The sequence below is a fragment of the Grampus griseus genome (genome assembly GCF_964374135.1).
Source record: "Grampus griseus genome assembly, chromosome: 2".
Classification (NCBI taxonomy): domain Eukaryota; kingdom Metazoa; phylum Chordata; class Mammalia; order Artiodactyla; family Delphinidae; genus Grampus; species Grampus griseus.
Genome location: NC_139018.1, coordinates 117,522,229 through 117,547,176, shown reverse-complemented (window position 1 = coordinate 117,547,176; position 24,948 = coordinate 117,522,229). Strand labels below are relative to the sequence as shown.

Sequence of the window (24,948 nt, the reverse complement as noted above, 5' to 3'; positions counted from 1 at the left end):
CCAGCTCTGAGCCAGCTTCCTCCTCCATAAAGTGTGGGCAGGAGTGTTGTCACCCACCTTGCAGGATTAGTTAGAGGCAACTAAATGATACCAGGGAGTTGAGAATCCCTCCTGCCTTGTGGAAGACTCTAGAACATCTCTCCTTTAGAGACTGGGAAACTGAGGCCCTGTCAGGGTTGCAATGCCAGTGGGCACAGAGCGGGGTAGAACCTCAGGCTGGGGCTTCTCTGTCCAAATGGCGTCCTGAAGAGACTTCAGAGGCAAAGCAGCCCAAAAGCTGTCTGTGGGGTGGAGGGCATCTGTCCTTCCTCCTAGGCCTGGCGTGAGGACGCCCCTGCCACAACCCAGGCGAGAGCAGAGGGCAGAGAAGTGACGGGATTAGCTCAGCTCACATCTCCTCCCGGCGGAGCTCTCCGGGAGCCCTTGCGCCAGAGCCCAGGAAGTCTGGGCTCCTCTGGGATTTTGTCCCAAATCTCTAACGTGGAGCCTGGGACTGATCGAGCTATAAGGGTCCCCTGACCCCTGGCGGGGAGGAGCAGCCCAGCACGGGCCCTTTAAGAAGACTAGGGGTTGGGGGCAGACAGGACAGCCCCGGCCTGAAACCGGAGCGCGCGCGCCGGTCGGCGCCTGCCCCGCCCCCGTGTTAAGTAGGCGGCGGGACGCCCAGAGCCCCAGCCCGCGCCAGTTCTCTCGACTCGAGACTCTGGCGTCCAAGCTCCGGGCTCCAAACTCCGCTCCTCGCCAGTCCCGCTGCCCAGCCCGCCGCGATGCGCTCCGGCCCGCGGCTCCTGCTCTCAGCCCCCGCCCTGACCCTGGCTCTGACCTTCGCTACGTTGGTAAGACCAGCATCCACAGGTGAGTGAGGGGCCTGAGACGCCGACCTAGACTGGCAAGAGCTGTGGAGGGTTTCTTAGGTAGAGGAAAGGGACAGGAGGACCCAGAGGGGGCCCCCAGACTGGGAAACGAGGGGACTGCACTTCTGCCACCCCAGGTTGGGGTCTCTGGCAGTACCACCCCACCCCCAGGGGATGCAGGACCCCCAGCCGTGGCTCTCAATCTAGGGGGTCATGTGGGCTCTGGTTATCTGAGGTTGGCCCCAGGGTCACTTCCCTAGGGTGTGGCTCTGTGCAGGATTGTTCTCTAGACCCAGTGGAGACACCCCAGTGCCGCCTGGGCTCCCTGTGCCCAGCAGGCTTTCTGTGACTGAGTTGGTGCCCAAAGGACACATAGTGACAGTGAGAAGCGAGTCCCCCACCTCAGACACCCAGGCAAGGAAGGGGGAGTGCTGCAAGGCGTGAAATGGGGAGGAAGCCACCCTGCCCGACCCTGTGTGGGGCCCCACAAGCACCCCAGCCTCCTGGGGCCTCCTCCAGCTGCGCCCCAGCTCTGCTCCTGTTCCCCTTGTTCCTGGGTGCATTTTCTGTCTGGCCTCTTCACCACCACCTTCCTCCTGGCCTCCTCCTCCTCCTCCTGTCTTCTCTCTCCTCTCTCCTCACTGAGAAGGCCTAGTTAGTGACAGACAGGACCACCCACTCTTCAGCCTCCTAGAGGCAGGGCTGGTGCCCCTCAGATATCCTGTGCCCCTCAGGCAGCTCTGGGCACCCCCCTGCCACACCTACCTGTCCCAGGCATTGGTGCTTGCTTCCAGCAGAGACTGCCGTCTGAGAGGTGCTAGGATGTAACCGTCTCTATTGCAATGCCAGAAATCCCACCGTTATGGCATTCTTCCCTTAGTTAAGGCATGGTCTAGTTATGCCGTAAGAACTGTGGCCTCAGGACCCATCAGTCATTACTACCCATGTACGTATGAATCAGTGCTTCAGCCTACATCTTTCGGGACCATTCCCAAGAACAACTTTGAGCAGAAGAAGGGCCTGAGTCTCCCTTCCAGGGACCTAGGCCACACCCCTGTCCCCATTAGATGGCGAAGCCAGTTAGAATGGACAGTAATCACGAGGCACCCAAAAGGGAAATGAGTCAGGAGAGGACCCCCCAGTGGGGTGAGTCAGAGCTGGATCCCCAGGCTCCCTGTTCCTGTCCCCAGGGACCCCATCTTTCAAGGTCTCAGGGCCTGGGTTGTGGGCTGGGCCTCTAGAGGGATAGGAAGGGGGCATCTGAGCTGACTAGAGAGGTCTGCTTGCCCAGCCTCCAGCCAAGGGAGGGACTCCGGTACCCACCTCCTTGGGCTTCAACTGAGAGCCACTCTCAAATACCTTCTCAGCATCAACAGTGTGCAGACATTGTGCTGGGCAGTCAGGAGTGCACAGAAATGCATAGGCTGGACTTGGACTCATTCAGGAGGCAGAAAAGCAAATTAAAACTCAAACAGCAATTCCGATCGTGTCTGCAAAGATCCAGATGAGGAGAATGGTGAAGAGAAATTCAGAGGCAAGCTGGGGCGGGGCAGAGGGTGATCCTTGAGCCAAGCCTTGGAGGATGGGAAGGGGATCTGAACTCCAGGCGAGGACTCGACGAGCAAAGGCTCTGAGGGCGGATGAGCAGAGGGAGGTTGAGATACGGAGTTCCAGCAGCCTGGCTGGAAGGTATATATATTTTGAGCACAAGCCAGGAAGAGCCATTGGGCTGGGGCACAGAAACCTGAGATGGCTGTACCCTATTGGCAGTGGGGAGCCGGCGAAGCTTCTAGAGAGGAGAGCAACATGGTGCCAGTGGGGTTTTATAACATCAAGCTGACCCCGGCCCTTAGGAGGGATTTGGAAGTGGTGAGGGGGTGGGCGAGCTAGTATCCTGTCCCCCTCACAGGCAGAGCTCCCCTCCAAGAGCCCACCTCTGTTTCCATGCCATGTCCCCCTCTGTCCCCCATCCTGGTCTCTGCAATAGGGACAGCCCCTACCGAGGAAGGTATCACTCCCACCCCTCCTGGACACCCATAGCCCCAAAGGCCCCCAAGTCTCAGGTACCAGAGTGAGGCACACTGGGATGCTTTCCCTGCACTCATCAACATTCCAGGGCATCCAGGTCATGGGACCTGAGAGTCAAGCACCTTTGGAGACCATCTGGGCCAACCTTCCAATTGTACAGACGAGGAAACTGAGGACCCAGGGAGGAAGCCAAGTGCTGTAACCCACAGAGAAGCCCAGCTGCCCAACAAGAGCCCCTAGGCGCACTTTGTGGGAGCTCCCCGCCTGCGTGGGCGGCTAGACTTGACCCCTGTGCCAGTGTGGATGCTAAGTGTGATGTCCAGCCGCTTCTAAGCCCTGTGGGAGGCCCAGCAGAGCCACAGGCATTGGGGAGATTGGGTTTGAGCCGAGACTGGGTTTGAGCGGATGTGCTTCCAGCCAGGGGGTACAGCACAAGCAAAACTGGGAGGCCAGAGTGAGCACAGAGCACGCATTGCCGGTGGCTCCCGCACCTCCTCCCTGCCTGGCATAGCTGACTTTGAAAGGCAGAGGGTGAGGGGCTCACATGGGACTCAGGTGGGAGTAGCTGGCAGAGAGGGTTCCTGCGTAATCTGGGTGAGGGCTCTGAACTGATGGGGGTGTCTTATAGAGCAGGGCTGGGGTGGGGACGGGGGAGCCTCAGGTGCAAGGAATTGAACCAGGGTAGATTCTGTTGCCTCTAAGGATGGTCTGGGGGAACGAGTGGTGCTGGAGACAGCCTCTCAGCCTTGTGTGTGTCTGTGTGTCTGTGTGTGTACGTACACTGCCCCAGCCCTCTAGAGCAGGGCAGGGGCCAGGGCCCTAGGCCCAGCGCCACCCCCCGCCCCCCGGACTCTGAAAAAGCTGTTCTAGACCAAGTATAACTGAGCCCCGCTCCCAACATCCACCCGCCTGCCCAGCCAGGACAACAAGAGACTTTCAGTGCTGCCCGCCTAGGGGGCCCAAGGAGGGGGTTGCGCCAGGTGGGCCAGGCGGCTGATGAAGGGCCGGAGGGGAGTGGAGTGTGAGGAACTGGGCGTGCTGCCAAGGAGGGGGCGGGCAGGGGAGGGGGAGTTGGAAATAGCCCTGACTACACACTCGCTGGCGCACACACATGTGAGCCCGCGCAACCGTGCACACAACCAGCGGTGCTCGCAGACCTGGGCTGGGTGGGGCCTTCAGGGAAGGAGGTGAGGACAAGATGGGAGCAGGGGCTGCTGAGCTGCAGCTGGGGCTCCTATTCAGTGCCAAGAGCAAATAAACAAGGGGGCCTTTGGGTCTGGGACTTGAGCCTGTTCCCTTCCAGGTCCCTCCGCTCCTTTACCGCCTTGCCGCCGGCTCCTGGCCCCATCCAGCTCCCCTCTTGCCTCCAACATGCCCCTGACCCAGCATGGGTCCAGTTCTGTAGAGCCTTCCAGAGTTACGACTCGTCCTCCAGGTGCACGCGTAGGGTGTGTTTCAGAAGTATTGTATTACCATTATTACTGAGTGTGTATGAGTAATTTTTGAATGAACCGAATTTGTGTGAACAGTTTTGTACTTGGATTCTCCCTGGGGTAGGGGCTCCTGGCTCTCTGCTTCTCAGGAGGGCCCGTAACTCCAAACAGGGGAGAGGATGGAGCTCTCTTATAACAGAGCTCCTACCTCCCGAGACACCCCGTGGGGGGCACTAACCATGTTATCCTGCAGCTTCACAGCAGCCCTGTAAGTCAAGAAACATTCCCCATTTTACAGATGAGGAAACTGAGGCTCTGAGAACGAGAAGGACTGGCCTCAGGTCCCTCTTGGGGTACACAGGCCATGGTGTTCTCACTCACCCCAACTACAGCCGCCTTTCCCAGATCAGGCCAGGTGGGCGGCCACCGACCAGTGGACTCAGGCCCCCCAGCAGAGGAGAGAGACAGGTCCTCAGGAGAGAGACAGGTCCCTGAGGACCCCAGATCTCTGTTCCCATCTCTGCAGACCCCTCCAGTAAGTGACCCCTACCTTTCCAAACCCTCCCCACTTCCTCACAGCATAAGCAGATCTTCTTCAAGGAAGCCCCCCACTCCTCCACCGACAGCTGGGGTGGCAAATGAAGCCCCATCTGTCTCAGATGTAGGGTGGTGGCTCTGGGGCTGCCGCCAAGGTGGCTTGGTGGCACGGCTCCCTCATCTTCTGGACAGTGCCTCTCCTGTTGACCATTCCTTCCTCCCACCCAGCTCCTGCCCACGCCCGTGCCGCTCCCCGCCTGCAGAAGAGCCGGCCCCGCCAGCTCTGACGTGCATTAGCTAGGCCTCCCGCCACTGCTCATGCTAAACCGTTTCAGTGTGTGTGTCTCTTGCGGTTTAAGTGTCATGGTGGGTCAGTAAGTCAGCCTCCCCTCCCGGACCTCACTGCAGAGACTCCGCAGCCCAGGCCAGCCCCCCATGGTTCATAGGGAAACCAGGGCCCAGAGAGGGACAGCTATTTTCTCAGAGTCACACAGCAGATCCTTAGCAGGGTAGGGGGTAGACCTCTCTGCTGTTTGTCCTTGTACCCTGGTTTGGGTGTGGCCTTCCCCACAGGACCAGCAGCTCCCCGAGGGCAGACCTCCCATCTACTTTTCTCTGAGGTCTCCACTATCTTGCTGCACCCAGGACTGGGCCCACAAGGGGCATAGAGATCACTGAGCCAACCAGGGGTTTTCAAACTCTGTCCACGGTGCTCCGGGGCTTTACATTCCCATATCTGGGAATACGGGATGCTTGCACCGCCCCGATCCATGCACAGCAGTCTCATGAACATGTGTTTACAGATCGGTGTTTGACGTAAGATACAGTTTTGATAAAGTGTTCTGTGGCTTAAAAGAAAGGCTTGAAAACCAATTAATTGCTTTGAGTTAAGACATACTGAGAGCAGGGGAGAGTCAGGTCACATACAAGAAAGGACTTCCTGGCTTTCAAAGAATACGGATCAAGATTGATATCAACGGCCCCTGGAAGGTGTCCTTCCCCAGGTGGAGCAAAGTCTGGGGACTTGAAGGCAGGGAGCAGAATGTAGTCCCAGCTTCCTCCCAGCCAGCCCTGGGGACCTGGCCTCTCCTGCCCCAGCATCCCATTCCTGTCCCTCTCGGAACCAAATGGGACACTCCTGAGTATCCAGGTAGACAGCAGCCTCATGGTGCCACCTGCCTGCAGGCCCAGAGACACCATGGCTGTGGCTGGGCCCTCTCTCCCCCCAGGAGATCAGCCTCCACATTCAAGATGATGCTGTGTCCCACAGGCTGGCTGATGAACTAGACCATCAGATAATAGTCCACAACCCCTGGCACCCTTCCACCTTTGCCCAAGCTGTTCCTTGCAACGGCTCTTCTTTTCTTCTCTCCATCCTTCAACGTCCAGCTCCAGCATCACCACCCCGGGAGGCTTTTCCAACCATTGATTTTTCAGGCCTACAGCCTGGTCTGCCCCCCTTCTGGGGCCCTGCCCTCCATCTCTGTGAGATTACAGGCCTTTCTCCCCCTACCTTCATCTGGCCCCTGCCCCTGTTCTGTGACCTCCATCAGCGTGACACCCAGTAGGTTTACGTACATGGGTGTGCAGACACACACTTGCAAACACACACACACACGTAGTGTTCTCAGAAGCCTGGCTCAGGGCCTAGCAAAGAGAGTGTCCATCCCGGAGCCAGAAGCCTGGGGGAAGCCCCCAACTCAGGACACACAGCCCCCAGCTCCACCACCAGGCCGGGGCCTCTAGCCTGCGCCATCCTTCTCTCTGGGAAGATGGAGAGGGGGTGGAGGAAAGGAGACCAACTTCCGTTCCCACCTAAGAGCAGCCCCCACCCCCGCATTCAGCTATAAATATCAAAGGGCCCAGGATGCTGATTCCCACGACACCAGCCCTCCCTGCCCCTTCCCTTGTGTGCAGTGACTGGGGCAAGTCCAGCTCTCCTACAGCTGGAGGCCAGCCAGGCAGGCCTCCAGCCCAGACACACACACACACACACACACACACACACACACACTTCTCACCGTGGTGAGGGCAGGAACGAATCACCCTTTTTGGGCGTCTTGGAGCAGCTGAGAGTAAGCTTCCCTCCCGCCCCTGTCCTGACTCAGGCCCCACCTCTCCCTCCTCTGAGTCCTCAGCTCCTGGAACCTCTACAGGGCTGGGGGAGACCGGAGGCCAGGCTCATGGTGGTAAAGAACATGGTGTTAGAGAGCTTAGAATTTAATTCCAGCCTCGATACCGGTGACCTGGCCTTTCTGAGCCTCAGTTTTCTCCTCTCTGAAATGGGATGAATAATTCCTACCTCCTATGTGTGTTGGGGATTAAAGCCCTTTGCTTGGAGTAAATGCTCAGTAGATGCCTGGTCCTGAGGTTGCTGTTATCCTCTTATTCCCATCTTCTTCTGGAGCGGGGCAGGCCCAGCAATGGTGGCGGGGGACGGGTGGGGGGTGGTTCCTGCTTAGGAATCTTTGAGAAAGTTTCCAAAGCAGGGGATTGGAGAGGGTCTGTGTGGGATGAAGTGACACGGAAAGGGGGAGGCAGGCTCCCAGGGGACCTGTCAAGCCAGCCTCTGCCCGCCAGCCCAGGACCCTTCAGAAAGGGGGGTGGGGATGGGTCCTGCATCTGACTGACTCACTGGGCTGAGGTCCACACACCTCTCCTGTGTGAGGAGAAGCAGGACAGCCCCTTGCAGCCCCACCCCAAAGCCTAACGGTCCCTTGGATGGAGATGGTTGAGCCAGGACGTAGCACAATCAATCTGTTGAACGAATGACCAAATGAAACTCGGACCCTGTCCCAAGAGCGGATGGCTGGGGATGGAGAGAAGGAGCAGGCCTCGGGACCTTTTATAGGATGGGGAGCCTAGAAGCCTGTCTTTTCCCTGCTCTCTGCCCACCCTTCAGGGGCCCCTCTGGAGGTAGGGGCTGGAGGCCAGGGCCCAGTGATGTGAGACGGCTCCCATGAAGCTCCCTGGGGCTATTACCACCACTCTTTAAGCAGTAGTGGCTGCATCGTGAGGAGCAGGATCCAGAATGAAGGACTGAGGGATTCTGTCTCTCCTGGGCTGCTTGGACCCATCAGGGGTATTGGTGACGCCTGAGTCCATGTATGCGTAAGATCAGAGTTGGTGGAGGAGAGGGGAAGTGAGTCTCGGGAAATGGCTACAGAGTGGGGCGAGCAGCCTTGGGGAGTGCCAACTGGAGGGACACTCTGGATAAAAAGCCTGGGCCCCCAAGTCAAGATCCCAGTGTGGGGGCATCCTCGACTTTCACCCCCAGAGAGGTAACCTTCTGAACAGACTGTTGGGCAAAGACTGGTCAGCTCCCCAGATGTGTGCCAATAGAATCCAGGCTCCTGCCCCCGGCTGAGGCTCTATCTCTGGACATCTGGTGCCCATGTGCTTCCGGACACTCATCTGGAGCCCAGCTGAGCCTCGCCAGGGGCAGGTACTCAAATGGGAGCCCATCCTTCCAACTGTTGACAGCCCCGGGATAGAAGAGATATTGTAGGGACATGAGCCAAATGTGTAATGGCAGCCCTTGGGATACCTGGCCCTGCTGTGTGGCCTTGAGCAGACCTCTGTCCGTCTCTGGGCCTCTGGGTAGGATCTTCATTCTCCAAGGTCAGCTCTAAGCCTCTTGGGAAAAGGACAAAGATCTCTGCTTCTATCCAGAGACAGCCGGCTGCTTATCTGGGTCCACACAGCAAGGCAGGCTAGGCTCAGAACGGGGCTGAGAGGCGGCCCAGCCTGCCAGAGCTCTCTGGCATCAAGAAACCGTTTTCCTAAGTTGGCACGGAGCCCTGGGGCTCTCCTGGGATGAGAGCAGCGGCTCCTCTCCACCCCCAGTTCCCCTCTTCCACCCCCACCCCCGGCCCCAGCCCCACCCTACCAAAAATAAACCCAGTCACCCCATCTTGTACCAGCCAGACCCACCCAGCCCCTCCAGAGCCAGTTGAGTCACTGCTCAAAGCTGCTCCTTTTTTTAACTGTCTGAGTCACCCGCTGTGGCTGTAGCTGCATGACACATGCCCCAGGCTGTAGCCATCCCACAGCCCCCAACGGCACAACCAAGGGAGGGGAGGGGTCTGAATAGAGGCTGGCAGCAGGTGTGAGCCCAGGCCATAGCCTCAGCCTGTAACTCCTCCAGGCCCGGGGAATTCACCTCCTAGCAAGTCAGAGCCCAGACCTGTCCCCAGCAGTCCTGGAATTGCCCTGCCCGCTCTGTCCAGGACAGTCCTTCCACGATCTTGGTGACAAAGCCCGTGTGCATCAGCTCTGCCCCCACAGCTTTGCTTTGCCTCCAAACGGACCTGGGCCTCCCAGCATTAGATTGCCGGGAACAGAGGGTCTCCAGGTCCTGGGGGTGGGAGGAGGAGGCCACAGAGATGCCTAATTCTTGCCCTTTCTCGCCTGGATCCAACTGACCAGTCTGCCCAGAGCACTGTGAAGACTTTCTGTGGGACGGAACCCCCCACTTCAGATCTCCCCTTGCTTCCTCTATCTCCCCTCTATTCAGGGCGTCCGCTGGGCTGCAGATCTCTCTCCGCGGACCCCTGCCTGTCTCTGTGTCCTCACCAAGGCTGTCTCTCCATCTCTCTCTCCCCATCCCTGCGTCTCTCTCTCTGGCTGCCCTGTTCTCTTTCCTTTACCCAGTGCGCTGGCAGGCGGCACCCGCACCCCCAGAGGTCCTTCTCTGCCTCCTGTGCCTTGCAGACATGTAACACACCCTCACCTCCACCCATTCCCACAAAGGACTCTGGGCCCCAGGGACCGATTCTGAGAGAAAATTTCCATCCTCCTCACCCAAGTCCCCTCCTTCCCCTGCCCCAAAGAGCAGGCTACATCCTGTCCCAGGGAATGTCAGGATCCCACAGGCACTGCCTTGGGGGCTGAGAAAGGGGGGCAGGGGGCCTGGGAATGGCTCCACCCCCAGCGCCTGCCTGAGCGGGAGCTGCGCAGCCTCAGACCCCATCCGTCTCCTGTCTGTGGCTGTGGCCTCCAGCTATAAATAGGTGTTCTGATTCTATTTTCTTTAAAAACAAGCACCAGACTGTCACCACAGGCCCAGAAAAGCTCTCCCTGGATGGGGCAGTGCCCCACTCCACCCCAGCCATTGTGTCCAGCCTCACCCCACCCCCGGCTGCAGGCACCGGGGCCCTGCAGGGCAGAGGAGGACTGAAAGAAGCTTGGAGGTAAGACAAGTGGGGGGCAGAGCTGGGGCAAGCTCCCAGGTGCAGCCCCTCGCTGCTGGGTCAGCCAGGGAATGTGGCACCCCTCCTGCCCCGTTGGGCCCCTCCCTCCTATCTTGCCATCTCCCGTCACCAGTCTTGTCCCTTTGAGGCTCACAGTGTTAACAGAGAGAGGTGACAGTCACACAACTCCCCAAGCCACGGTTGAGTCTCTTTGCACCCCAAATGCGGAGAAGGAGCTATGGGGAAGGGTGGGGGAGGACTTCTTCCCTGAAGGGGCATGAGGGCATTTCACAGGCAAAAAGGAAAGAAGAGCTTGCTGGGCAGAAGGCCCAGCCTGAGCGAAGGCCAGAATGGGGACCTGTTAGGTGCCCAGGGTCTGGTGAGGCTGGCACGTGGGGTGTTCCAAGGAGTGAACAGGAAAGCCTGGCGGGGCAGGGGCAAGGTCACCCAGCACCTTCAGTGCCACACCAGAGGGCAGGGGCTCGAAGGCATCCAGGCAAGGGAGGAGGATGGAGCACCTCAGTTTAGGTTAACTGTGACTGCACCTAGCAAAGGGAGGCAGCAAGGGATGGTGACCATGTGTCTTGTGGGATGGCACAGAGAAGCAAGAGGGGGAGACAGACTTGAAGGACAAGTCATGGAGCTGAATGGAGGGAACGTTCATTCATGGTCAGGAAGAGGGAGAGGGTCAGAGCAACTCTCAGGTTTCTGCCCAGCGGTGGGTGCGTGTGGGGCCTTCACTGGGTGGTGAGCAGGTTGGAGGAGAGATGATACTGAGTCTGGCTTGAGCGGGTGGGCTTGGGTTTGGGGGTTCCTATAGATGTTCCCGGTGTAGACGTCTAGGGGGCATTGACCAGCAGGCCCAGAGCCCTGGAGACTTGGTGCTTGAGACAGAGATATGGGTACGACAGCAAAGAGGCAGTGCCTGAGGTCAGGGGAGAAGAGGTCAGCTGGAGAGAGGGTGGCAGAGGTGGGGCACAGCTCAGTGAGTGCTGACGGACTGAAGGGGTCTGCGGAGTTGTCAGATGGGGGTACTAGGCAAGGAACTATTCCAAGAGGAGTCAGGCCTGCCCAGCAGTGGAGCAGGGGCCGGGGGGTCTGGGGATCTCTGGCAGAAGCTGGTTAGCACAGAGGCCACCAGCAAGGACACTGTGGTGTCCTGGTCCACCCTCCTAGGCCAGGCACAGCACCAGTGCCAGGAACTTGCTCCTCTGCTTGGCTGCTGTGAGACAGCAATGCTGTTAGAAAATCCCTCCTACGGGGCAAATGTCACCACCATTTGATCCTTGCATTCCCTTAGGTGCTCATGTTTCATCTGTTGGTACCTGTGTATGGGCCTCCTGGATGGCAGATGCGCTGGCCCGGAGATACAAGCCCTGGGTCCTGTCCTCAAGAGCCTCCAGTCTAGCCAGGCCTGTGGCCTCTCAGGCCAGAGGTGGCTGTGCTGTACCCACTGTAGTGATCACACCTCCCCACCAGCCCCTTCCTGCTGGGCTGGGCTGGCCAGGGGCCAGGTGTGTGTGTGTGTGTGTGTGTGTGTGTGTGTGTGTGTGTGTGTGTGTGTGTGTGTGTGTGTGTGTGTGTGTGTGTGTGTGTTGGGGGGCTGATCCCTGACCCAAGCCTCTGCTACCCCCAGTCTCCTGGATGTGGGACTTCTGTCTGTGGGGTCCTCCCACCCCTCCTTCCTATATTTCAGATGGGGGAACTGAGGCACAGATGGCTGTGGCTTCGCCAAGGCACAGCCCGTTGAGCACAATCTGTGCCAAATTCGTCCAGGCTTCTGTCCAAACCCACAGTCATTGCTTCCACTGTCCCCCATCCCAGCTCACACACTCACTGTCTCCAAGGCCAGCCTGCCAGGCTGGGGGAAGCCCTGAGACACCTCCCCAGCAGCCCTGCCCTTAGCGGTTTCTCATCCCAGAGCGATGGGGAGACTTGGAGATGAGCAACAGGCGTCCCACCTCTGGCTTCTGCCCAAGAGAGGGCTGGCCCATCAGAGAGCAGGCTTCTCACCCTGGGCAGAGCCCACACCCCCTGCCTCTCCACCCTCATCTCTCACCTCCAAGACCCCCATGGGCATGGGTAGCACTATCAGAGGTTTCTGGAATGCGCCATCTGCAGCCAGCCTTGAAGAAGGTCCCTCCCTGATCTGGTGGCCCCAGACCAGACCCCATCCAGCCACACTGGGAAAGGCCAGCTGCCAAACCACCCATCGAAAGCAGATGCTTTCCCCTCCCTTCCTCACTCCCCCCCACCTCCAACCCCGACCCTGTCCGAGGACCGGAAAGGAAGGGGAAAAAGTGTGTCTTCCCAGGCAGGAGGCCAGCTCTCACACCCTCCTCCCACTGGGGCCAGCCACAGATGCTCCACTTCCGATTCACAGGCAGCAACAAAACCCACCCCCACCCTCCCGCCTTCTGTGTGCACACCCCCCTCCCGCCTTCTGTGTGCACACCCCCCTCCCACCTTCTGTGTGCACACCCCCCTCCCTGAACCCACAGCACTCAGCTCTGGAGCCACACCCACAGGGGCTCGAATCCCAGCCTTGCAGCTGCTCAGCAAACAGATAACTGCTATCTTGGCCCCTCAGTTTCCTCACCCGTAAAATGGGAGCAGCTTCACAAGGACCCTGTTGCAGTGGGGGACTGCAGACCCATGCCAGGCGAGGGTCCTTCGCTCTGTTTCTTCCCTGCCGGGACCCCTACCTCAGCCTGGGCCCACTGAGATGAGGATCCCACCTTGCTTCTGGGGCCAAGAAAGCCAGAAGGAACGGGATGTGGAAAAGGGCGTAGACATCCACTCAGCTGCCCTATAAGAAGGAAAATTATAAGGCAAGGAAAGGCCGCTCGGAATTGCTCCATGCCACAGCAGCCCCACCCTGGGGAGCAGCAGGGCCTCCACAAAGACTCCATTGAGGGCCCGCTTCCTCCACGCCCCTGCCCTCCAGCCTGGGTGGACTCTGGGCTGCTTCCTCCAGCAAAACCTCTCATTTTCCCTCCCACTTCCTCTGTGCCCCACGTGGCCCCGGGGTTGGAACATGTGGCTGGGATCCCAGGACACCAACCCTGCCCCTGTTGACGTCTGTGGACCAAGCTCAGCACCTCCCACCCCAACCCGTTCCCTGCTTCCTCTCCAGGGGTACTCACCTTCCAGAGGGGATCCCTGAATTGGAAGTGTTCCCCAGTGTATGCCACTCAGCATGGGTGGCCTCCGGATGCCTGGTTAGAGGACCAGTAGCTGAGATCAGTGACCAGAGTCAGGGCTCAGCCAATAGCTAAGGAAACTGTTGTCCTGCCCTGGCCTCCTTGGCCTTGCAAGGAACCAGAAAGGCAACCAAAGACGTCAAGTACCCCGAGAGTGAGTCTCAGGGCTCAAGAGTTCTTGGAGCGAGGAGGGATGGGGCCACCTTGACCCCAGCGAGATCTTCGTAGTGTTGAGACGGGGAGGTGGTCAGACAGGGCCTGGCGTTCCTGCTCTCTGCTGAGACAGCTTTTGTCTCCCAAGAGGAAGGCTGCTTCTTTAAGTCCCATGTGATTTTGAACTAACCTACCGTTGTTCCTATGGCTGTGGCTCACAGGGCAGGAGAGGAGCAGGCGGTCGGTAGGCCTCTGGGTTATTCCCCGGTCTGGAATCAGTGGGTAGGAGAGCCAGCGCGGTGAGCACAGTGGGTCTGCAGGTGTGTGAGCCTCTCGCAGGCAACCAGCCCTGGCAGGTAGTGAGCCACCTAGCCTTGGCTCTATGACCCCTGTGTCACCACCAAGGGCAGGTTATGTTGCCCCTTTGGTCTGACCTGAAGTCATCCCCGTCACTTTCGCCCGTTACCTTCAGTGGTAACAGACTTGGTGGAAGGTCATAGCTCGGTTTGGGAGGGCTGAGCCTTGGGGGGGACTATGGAACATGCTGAGGGAGGGGCAGACACCTGAATAGATGCCGTGACCGCTTCTCCCTTGCCCCAGAGCCCAGGGAGGCAGGCGTGGCCAGGGAGTCATGGTCCAGTACCCAGAGCCAGACTGGGCCCACCGCACCAGATCCTCACCTGCCCACGCTCACCTCGACCCGCTGTGACGCGTGGCGCTGACCTGCACTCATTCACACTCAGGCCCACACGCAGCCCACTGTGTCCATTCAGGAGTCTGCAGTGCTCTGTGGGGCTGAGTCCTCATCTCAGAGTATTTGCTTTCCCAGCCCTGAAATGGGCAGGAGCAGTCAGCCTCACCTCCCCCAGGCAGTCCTGGGAGCTGAAGCTCTGGTTCTAAATCAGAGGCAACTTTGCACCCCATCCTCCTCAGGGGTCCCCTGGCTTGGCGGCAGAGTGCTGGTAAAGAAAAAGCAAGTCCCTTGGAGGCGTGAGAGGAGGGGATCAGGCCTGAGGTCCAGAGGGCCTGGGTGATGGGAGCAGAGCCCCGGGCCCATCCCTGCTCTCACACAGGGCCGGCATTCAGCCCGCAGGTGGGCCACTCCACACACACACACACACACACACACACACACAAACACACACACACGAGGGGAGACAGAGAGCCCTTCATCCCTGCCTTGGCCCTCCCGGAACATCCCACCCCGCAGCTCCCCGTCAGACTCCCTCAGGGGGACTCTCCCAGCCTCACCACTGCCTACCCAGGGCCGGGATCTGGAACCAGCATCTGTCACCCCTGGTGCCAAACCCCAAGAGGCTACGGTGGAAGAGCCCAGCTTCGCCCCTCCCTCCGCAGCTGGCTGGTGGGGTGCCCCCTCCTCACTCTCCTGGATCCTGTGCACAGCAGCAGGCTCACTGCCAACATCCTGCCTTTTCTGTCTCTCTTGGTTTTTCCTCCCCCATCTCCTTCCTCAGGCCTCCGTCTGGATCCCTGAGTTCAGTCTTTGTGGAGGAGGGGGTCTTTATGTCTCATTCTCACTTTTACTGCCTTTCTCAGGCTTTCTGTATCTCCCAGGTTAGTTCTCCTCTTCCATCCCCGTCGCTACATTATTATATTTGTGCGTGAATGAATGAATGAATGAATGAATAATGGTTCCCAAGTCTCTCCCCATCCGTCTCTCACCTCCTGCTCCGCCTTGGTACCACTGGTTGTACCTTCCCCACATCCTCACGTCCAGGTCTCCCACCACCCACCCTTGACTGTGGGGCCGGGCACTTTCCACCGGCCATCCTGCCGGCAGCTCTGGGCTCCCAAACTTTCTCCCTTATAAAGTCAGGCAGCAGCAGACACCCAGGAATGCTGCCGCTGCCCGTGACGCATGCCGGCTCTGGGGCCGCCTGGCTGCTCCCAGGCAACCAGGAATGTGGTGGGAGGGAGCGCACAGAGATTGACTGCCTGGGGTGGGGTGCCAACAGGTGGCAAGGCCAGGAGCTGCAGGCTTTCTGCTTCTCTCTGTCAGATTGCTTCTCCCCTGGAGCCTCAGTTTGTCTGTCTGGTAAGTGGAAGCCAAGTACCCTACTGCAGACAAGGGCCACAGAGAATCTGATGTTGTGGAACCCATCACCAAGAAGCGAGGGTCCCGGGGCTGGGGAGGCACATCTGGCTCTCTGGACTGTTCTGGGGCAAGGGCGGTACTCCCAGTTACAGCCGGGATGGGACAGAGGGAAGAGGGGGGCCAAAGACCAAGAGAGGGAGAGAAGAGGAAAAGCAGAGGCAGAGACAAGGGAGATGTGGGACAGAGACGGGGAGAGAGACAGACTGGCCAGCCCCAGGGGTTCTGAGGACCCAGAAGGAGCAGGGTCTGCAGCAGCCCCAAGACTGGAAAGGCACTCATGCTTGAGACCCTGCCCCTGGCCAGCCTGGGAGGGAGTGGGGAGCCTGAGAGAGACTGAGAGGCCAAAACCCCGCTGATAGGCAGAGGGTTGAGCGCCATGATGGAAGTAAGCCTCATGTTTGGGGTCCCCCAGGGACAGGGACCAGGTCCCCATTCATAAACATCCTAGGAGTGGCCCAGGGAGCCAGGAGATGCCAGCATAACCCATGCTGTGCCAGAGGGTGGCTTGTTGGGGGACCTTGGCCTAGGCTTCATCCCCCTGTGTGAGAAAGGGCCACAGTGGGGACGGATACAGACTCTTTCTGTGCCCCCAGCCCTCCTCTCAGGAAGAGGGATGGAGCGCCCACCCTGGGCCCAGACAGCAGCGCCCTGTTCGTGGGCAGGAAGGGTGGGAAGCTGTGGGATTCTCCACCTTCAGCAAACCTCTCGGGTGGATGGGTGCCGGGTGGGAGGGGCTGCAACCCTCCAGGAACACACTGCCCCTTTCATGGAGCCAGGCACAGCCAAAGTCATGGCGGGCGGGCACCGAGGGGCAGGACAGGCCTGGGCACAATCACTGCTCTGTCCTGGCAGCTCCCAGCCCACACGCATACACATGCACAAGCACACAGCCTTATGCAAACCCAAAATACACTCCCAGCAGCCACCCACACACTTGCACACACATGCAAGTACACATCTACACCCCCCTGGACATTCAGCTGTGTATCCTCTTCCAGGCAGAGAAACCCATACCTGTGGCACTCGTCCTGACCCTCCTACTTGTCCCCCAGACCCTTTGGGGCATCCTGCCCCCCCCATGCCAAAGGCCTGGAGCCACCCAAGCAGTCCACACCATTAACCCTCCGCACAGTCACGTTTGAGAGCAGACCCAGACCAGAAAGGGACCTCCAGGACTAATCCCCACAGACAGGAGAAGGAAAGAGTGGGAAGGAGTGCCCATTTTACGGAATGGTGACACTGAGGCCTGAGTTGGGCCCCTTCTTCTGGCCCAGAGGGCAGCACGCATAGCTGCTGCAGGCCTGAACTGGTGTTTTGATGAATCATGGGTCTTCTTGGCCCAGGAGAGTCAAGGACAGTTCTCCAGGCAGTAATGATGCCTCCTCTCCTCCCCCCACTGCCCTGGCAGCCCTCTCAGGCTGCTGAGCCTGGTGTGGCCCATGCTTCTTTTCTCTCTACTCCTCGGTCTTCAACATTTCCAGAACCTGTATATCCCTGCCAGTCTCTTGTCCTTGCTTCCCTCTGAGACTGCCCATTTCCCTCCCTCTCTGCTCCTCTACACAACCCTCACCTCCCCCAGGAAGCCCTCCAGGATTGACTCCAAGCTCATGACTTCTTTATCCTGCATCCCCTCTCCATTCGAAGTCCCTCTCCAACTGTCCCCCTGCCCCCAGCCCAGAAAAGGGACTCTGGGTTCTTACAACTGCAGCCCATCAGAGACAGTAAGAGAGGCAGCAGAAGGAGACCAGGAGGTGGGGGGAGTGGCACTGTCAGAGTTTCCAAAATCCTGGCCAGCAAGGCCTCAGAGGCCTCCGTTGGGGCGAGGGGGCTGCCCGGCCTGTGCGCTCCCAGCAGCACAAGGCAGCTTGTGTGAGCCCTTTCCCGCCTGGCCCCGCAGGAAACAGCAGGGCTCAGCCCCTCAATGGGCCCATTCAGCCCCCAGCTCTCTGGAAAGAACCTCTGCTTCCTGTCACCCTCCCACTCTGGCCTGGAGAACCAGGCCTAACAAGCTGCTACTCTCCCCTGCTGGGAGGGTGCTGGAGGCAGGTGGTTCAGGAGTTAGAGACAGCCAGCTACTTAAGTTCCTGCCTGCTCCTCTGCTTGACTGTGCCCTGACAGGTTGACATCCACCTTTAGCGAAAGGGAGTATGGGTGAGGGCTTGTGCTCACTCCCACACAGGGGAAGCAGTGGGCCCCCAACTCCTGCGTGGCAGGCAGGTAAATGTTTAGCAACAGACTCTCCTGGAGACAGGTAGCCCTGATTTGCAGTGTTTGCCTCTTCCCGTGGTATAAATATTCTCACTGGGCAACGTCACCTGGCTTGCAAAATTCCTGAAAATGTAACAATCAGCTCTTGCCAGCCGTCCTGAGTTCCTACGTGCCACCGTGGTGGCCCCACCCTCTGGGGCCACCTGCCCCCACTCTTCGGCTGCGGCTGCCCTCAGCTTAGCGTGCTGCGTTTTGTCCTTAAGAATCGATGATCTTGCAGATAAGGCACCCCCGTAGGTGCCTGCCAGCTGCCAGTTCCCTGGTCTGTCCCTCACGGGCACCGAGGTGTCCTGGGCCTGCTGGGCTGTGTCCGCCTGGATGGTTTTGCAGTTCTCCTTTGATTCCTTTAGCTTCGCAGACAAGGCTCTGGTGTTGCCAGCAAGTGCTGGCCAGAGGGGATAAGTAGAAGGGCTTTCAGCTCAACCCCGCGGGGAAGAGCGTCATCCTTCTTGGGCATCCCTCCATCCCTCCAGGCTGTGTTGGCTGCCCTTAGGACATACACGTCTGGGACTCCTCCAGTGGTTGATGCTACTTCTTCAGGTGCATGTCAGCTGGCTCAGGCTGCCCGGGGACCAGCATGTGTATGGCTGGTGCCAGATCATTCCTATCAAGGCCATCAGCCTTTACTCACTCTCACCGGATTTAAGAGAAGCCCAAGGGGGGGTGAATCATCTCTGTAACCCATTCCCGTCTCCCCAGCCCTGGGTGTCAAGTGGGGAGAGTCAACATTATATTTGGCACTAAACTCCACAAAAGGAATGGACCAGAAATTGTGGCATCAGGTTAGAGGCCAAGGGAGGCTAATTTGGGGAAACTGCCTGGAGGGGGTGACAACTTAAAAAGAGGAGGTGTCCCTACCCAGGGACCCCTGACCCTGGGAAACCCCAAATATGACCTCCTGTCTTGGGAGGCCCTCTGGCCTGCCCATCAGGCCATCATCCCCTCCCAGGCCTTGTCTTCAGCCTCAGACCGAGGCTTGAAGAACTCAGCTCTTGTCATCCCTGGCTTCCTGGCCATGGTGGAAATAAAGGGGCCGGATCTGACCGCTCACCGGGGACCTTTAATAGCTAAGCAGCAGGAAGCGATACAGGGTGATGGAGGAAGTTTGGCCCATTTTGGGTCCGGCACTGCACGTGGTTTCCGTCTAGCCTCAGAGCCTTTGCTCTTTGATGGACTCAGGCCAACAAGCTGCCCCCCCTGACCCCCAAAGACGGCTGGGAGCATGGCCCAAGAGAGATGCAGGGATGGGTGGGTTGCCTGACTTACCACCACCAGAGCCCAGCTGTGGTCCCAGCCAACCCAGGGGCTAAACCATACGGGCGCTTAGAAGGAATTTGAGCAGAGATCAGTTTGGGTAGAGGTGGTTCTCCTAGAGCTTCATTCCTGGGGGTTTTGACCATCGAGCCAGGTGATCAGGCCAGTGACCATTTCCCTTTGAGCCAGACCCAGGATGGAGATTCCTCTGGGGCCCAGGGGAAGAGAGCCAGAGCTGCCAGAGGCCTCTGGCCCCAGAAACCTCCGAGGAAGAGACCTGAGATGCTTGAAATGCTGGGTCTGGCCTCCTTCAGAGCCAGGGTCTGGGCTGGACACAAGGTGAGGCCGTGCCTTCTGGTGCCAGGACCAAGCAGGTGCTGGGACCAGCTGAGGTCACGGGAGAGCGCCACATAGAAGAACCGTGAGGGTGTACCAGCATGCAATGCCCTCCCTGCAGCCCACCCGTCCACCCTGCAGCACCTCTCCTCCAGGCAAGGGGCTAAGCGTCACCACAGCTCTCTCTGTCACACAGCCTCCTTCTTCGGAGAGAACCACCTGGAGGTTCCTGTGGCCATGTCTCTGACTGACATAGACCTACAGCTGGAGTTTTCTACGTCCCAGCCCGAAGCCCTGCTTCTCCTGGCGGCAGGCCCGGCTGACTACCTCCTCCTGCAGCTCCACTCTGGACGCCTGCAGGTCAGTGACATCTCCCTGCTGGATTCCTTCTCTAGCTTTGAGTGGCCCCCAACCGGCTGTGTGACCTTGTGGAAGTCACTTTTGCCTTGAGGTCTCAAGTTCCCCACTGTGAGATGGACAGAAACATCCCAGAAGGTGTGACTTCCTCGTGAACCAGCTCTGCCCTCCTGCCCTCTAGCCACACTTCTCACCACGACCCCTGGCCGGTCCTTTGTGTCCTGACCACCCTGGCTGCTTTCAGCTCCCTGCTGCCTTGTGGTCTCTCGCTTTTGCTCACTACACTCCCTCTGCCTCGTGCAAGCCTCGCTCGTTCCCTGCACCTGCCTAACTCCAGCCTCTCCTTGAAGTCTCAGCATGGGCATCCCTTCCTCACCTGGACTGGGTCCCCTCTCCTGGGTCCCAGCACCCCCGTGCGCTCCTCTAGCGTAGCACCAATCACCCTGATTCACCACGGTCTGTCGATGGAACGACCAATACTGCCACAGCTTCCTCAGTTTTCCGTTTCATCCTTCAAGTCACCACAAGCTTTATTGGCAAAGAGTCTTCTGGCTCTCTCTTGAGGCTTCCCCCTAACCATGAAGAGTTTGAGAACATGAGGTCTTAGTCCAAATTTGGGGGAGCCATCTGCTTCCACACCCCAGGGGAGAGAGGCCTCTGGTCCTCTGAATCCCTCAGCTGCTTTCAGTCCATCTGATGCTGCCATTGCTTCTCACTGCCACAAGGTGTCACTGTTGAACACGGCCTGGTACAACCTAGCACTGATGCTCTTCCTCCCTGCCAGGTATATTGGTGCCACACCCCTAGAAAGGTGCTCCATACGTGGACTCTCAAGGCCATACGTTCTTAGTGCTCTGCTCTTTCAGCTTCCGTACCACCCATTTTACCATCTGGTTGTGGGAACACCACACCAGAGCCAGCTCTGGTGTCAGTGTCCTGGGGACAGAACCATGTCTCTCTTCTCTCCCCAAGGACCTCCCCTTGGACAGGTCAAAACACAGAGCATCTGATTGGGCTCCCCATTTCTGAACAGTGAGCCTGGCTGCCTCAGTGACCCCACGGTGTTTTGGTCTACTTAGGGGGACTCATCAGGGGATTCCCAGGTGCCCGTTGTGCCAGGGGAAGAATCTTCCGTATGCCAAGGTGATTTTTCTAGCACCTCTCACCCAAGGAAAGAGGGGAGACATAAAGGAATCTAGGCTGAATCCCTAGGAAAGCATCTTGCTGTATGACAGGTCTGTGTGGGCAGGGACCACATCGGATTCACATCGGGGTCCCCTGAGCCCATCCAGGCCTGGCACAGAGATCACTTTGGTGAGTGTTTGGGGGATGCGTAAAGAGATGGCAGGAAAGGGAGAGGAGTGGCGTGAGAAGCCTTTGTCCTAGGCCCTCTGCTCTGGGGACCCCAAGTGTGGGGGACCAGTTATGCTTTTACTGCAGAAGTGATGGATTCAGTGTGCCTCGTCCATCCCCCATTCCCCCGTCTCTCCTCAGGTCAGATTTATCCTGGGCCAGGAGGAGGTAAGGATGCAGACCCTGGCAGAGACACTGCTGAGCGACTCCATTCCCCACACTGTGGGGCTGACCGTGTCAGACAGCTGGGCCTTGTTGTCAGTCGATGGGCTCCTGAATGCCTCCGCCCAAGTCCAGCAGGCCCCCCTGGAGGTCCCCTATGGGCTCTTCCTGGGGGGCACCGGGAGCCTTGGCCTGCCCTACGTGAGCAGAGCCAGCCGACCCCTGCGGGGTTGCCTCCACACAGCCACCCTCAATGGCCGCAACCTCCTTCGGCCACTGACCCCAGACGTGCCTGAGGGCTGTGCTGAGGAGTTCTCTGCCGGTGATGACGTGGCCATGGGCTTCTCTGGGCCCCACTCACTGGCTGCCTTCCCTGCCTGGGGCACTCGGGACGAAGGCACCCTGGAGTTTACACTCACCACACGGAGCCGGCAGGCGCCCCTGGCCTTCCAGGCAGGGGGCCGGCATGGGGACTTCATCTACGTGGACATATTTGAGGGCCACCTGCGGGCTGTGGTGGAGAAGGGCCAGGGCACCGTATTGCTCCACAACAGTGTGCCTGTGGCCGATGGGCAGCCCCACGAGGTCAGCGTCCACGTGGATGCTCACAGGCTGGAAATCTCCGTGGACCAGTACCCCACACGTACTTCCAACCGTGGGGTCCTTAGCTACCTAGAGCCACGAGGCAGTCTCCTCCTTGGAGGGCTGGATGCAGAGGGCTCTCGCCATCTCCAGGAACACCGCCTGGGCCTGGCTGTCAACGTCTCCCTGCTGGGCTGCCTGGAGGATCTCAGCATCAATGGTCAGAGACGGGGGCTCCGGGAAGCCTTGCTGACTCGCAGCATGGAGGCTGGCTGCAGGCTGGAGGAGGAGGAGGAGGATGCCTACGGCCCATACGAAGCTTTCTCCACCCTGGCACCTGAGGCTTGGCCGGCCACGGAGCTGCCTGAGCCCTGCGCCCCTGAACCAGGGCTGCCTCCGATCTTTGCCAATTTCACCCAGCTGCTGACCGTCCGCCCGCTGGTGGTGGCCGAGGGCGGCACAGCCTGGCTGGAGTGGCGGCACGTGCAGCCCACGCTGGATCTGAGCGAGGCCGAGCTGCGCAAATCCCAGGTGCTGTTCAGCGTGAGCCGTGGGGCCCGCCACGGCGAGCTGGAGCTGGACATCCCGGGTGCCCAGGCACGGAAAATGTTCACCCTCCTGGACGTGGTGAACCGCAAGGCCCGCTTCGTCCACGATGGCTCCGAGGACACCTCCGACCAGCTTGTGCTTGAGGTGTCGGTGACAGCTCGGGGGCCCGTGCCCTCCTGCCTTCGGAGGGGCCAAACGTACATCCTGCCCATTCAGATAAACCCTGTCAACGACCCGCCCCGCATCATCTTCCCGCATGGCAGCCACATGGTGATCCTGGAACACACTCAGAAGCTGCTGGGGCCGGAGGTCTTCCAGGCCGATGACCCAGACTCCGCCTGCGAGGGCCTCACCTTCCAGCTCCTCGGTGTCCCCGCCGGCCTCCCTGTGGAGCGCCAAGACCAGCCTGGGGAGCCAGCGACCGAGTTCTCCTGCCGGGAGCTGGATGCGGGCAGCCTAGTGTACGTCCACCGCGGCGGGCCCGCCCCGGACCTGACGTTCCGGGTCAGCGACGGGCTGCAAGCCAGCCCCCCGGTCACGCTGAAGGTGGTGGCCGTCCGGCCGGCCATTCAGGTCCGCCACAACACGGGGCTGCGCCTGGCCCAGGGTTCCACTGCACCTGTCTTGCTCTCCAACCTGTCGGTTGAGACAAATGCTGTGGGGCAGGATGTGAGCGTGCTGTTCCGACTCACCAGGGCCCTGCAGTTTGGGGAGCTGCAGAAGCAGGGGGCGGGCGGGGCGGAGGGCACCGAGTGGCGGGCCACACAGGCCTTCCACCAGCGGGACGTGGAGCAGGGCCGCGTGAGGTACCTGAGCACCGACCCGCAGCACCGTGCCGAGGACACCGTGGAGAACGTGGCCCTGGAGGTGCAGGTGGGCCAGGAGACCCTGCGCAATCTGTCCTTCCCAGTGACAGTCCAGAGAGCCACCGTGTGGCTGCTGCGGCTGGAGCCTCTGCACCCCCAGAACGCCCAGCAGGAGGCCATCACCACAGCCCACCTGGAAGCCACCCTGGAGGAGGCAGGCCCGAACCCCACCGCCTTCCACTATGAGGTGGTTCAGGCCCCCAGGAAGGGTAATCTTCAGCTGCAGGGCCTGCGGCTGTCGGACGGTCAGAGCTTCACCCAGGATGACCTGCAGGCTGGCCGGTTGACTTATGGGGCCACAGCACGTGCCTCAGAGGCAGTCGAGGACTCCTTCCGTTTCCGGGTCACAGCCCCGCCACACTTCTCCCCACTGTACACCTTCCCCATCCACATCGGTGGTGATCCGGACGCCCCTGTCCTCACCAACGTCCTCCTCTCCGTGCCTGAGGGTGGCGAGGGCGTCCTCTCTGCCGATCACCTCTTTGTCAAGAGTCTCAACAGTGCCAGCTACCTCTATGAGGTCATGGAGCGGCCCCGCCACGGCAGGTTGGTGTGGCAGGGGGCACAGGACAGTGTCCCCGTGGTGACATCCTTCACCAATGAGGACCTGCTGCACGGCCGGCTGGTCTATCAGCATGACGACTCTGAGACCACGGAAGATGACATCCCCTTTGTGGCTACCCGCCAGGGTGAGGGCAGTGGTGACGTGGCCTGGGAGGAGGTACGGGGTGTCTTCCGGGTGGCCATCCAGCCCGTGAATGACCACGCCCCTGTGCAGACCGTCAGCCGCGTCTTCCACGTGGCCCGCGGTGGGCAGCGGCTGCTGACCACCGATGACATGGCCTTCAGCGATGCTGACTCCGGCTTTGCTGATGCTCAGCTGGTGCTGACCCGCAAGGACCTCCTCTTCGGCAGCATCGTGGCTGTAGATGAGCCCACTCGGCCCATCTACCGCTTCACCCAGGAGGACCTCAGGAAGAGGCGGGTCCTGTTCGTGCACTCGGGAGCCGACCGCGGCTGGATCCAGCTGCAGGTGTCCGATGGGCAGCACCAGGCCACAGCGCTGCTCGAAGTTCAGGCCTCAGAGCCCTACCTCCGTGTGGCCAACGGCTCCAGCCTTGTGGTCCCTCAAGGAGGCCAGGGCACCATCGACACAGCTGTGCTCCACCTGGACACCAACCTAGATATCCGCGGTGGGGATGAGGTCCACTACCATGTCACAGCTGGCCCACGCTGGGGGCTGCTGCTCCGGGCTGGCCAGCCAGTCACAACCTTCTCCCAGCAGGACCTGCTGGATGGGGCCATTCTCTACAGCCACAACGGCAGCCTCAGCCCCCGTGATACCCTGGGCTTCTCTGTGGAGGCAGGGCCTGTGCACACAGATGCCGCCCTACAAGTGACCATTGCCCTAGAGGGGCCGCTGGCCCCACTGCACCTGGTCCAGAACAAGAAGATCTATGTCTTCCAGGGGGAGGCGGCTGAGATCAGAAGAGACCAGCTGGAGGTAAAGGGCTGAGGGCGTGAGCAGGGGTATGGGCCAGGTGAAGGGGATCCTTCCCTCCAGCCTTCATGCCACGCGTGCTTGGATGGTTTGGGATGTGCCTGTGGTGGCTTCTGGGCCAGTGTGTGTATGTGCCTTAGGTATGTAACTGTACATGTGCATGTTGGGTGCCTGAGGGTTTCTGGGGAGTTTATTGTACATATG

At 59.6% G+C, this 24,948-nt stretch overlaps 1 protein-coding gene across 2 annotated transcripts in view; it reads left to right on the top strand.

The window, feature by feature from the left end:
- The first annotated feature begins 690 nt into the window (after nt 1-690).
- The window catches only part of CSPG4 (chondroitin sulfate proteoglycan 4), a 35,361-nt gene continuing 11,103 nt past the window's right edge, over nt 691-24,948 (top strand). The window contains exons 1-3 of one of the 2 annotated variants that reach the window (XM_082647352.1): nt 691-855; nt 19,571-19,734; nt 21,226-24,747. In XM_082647352.1, the coding sequence (XP_082503478.1) occupies nt 768-855; nt 19,571-19,734; nt 21,226-24,747 (3,774 nt within the window). In that variant the 5' untranslated portion in view covers nt 691-767. Of the gene's footprint in view, nt 856-9,955; nt 10,045-19,570; nt 19,735-21,225; nt 24,748-24,948 lie in introns of those variants that run through there. The other variant, XM_082647353.1, reaches the window with a different exon arrangement.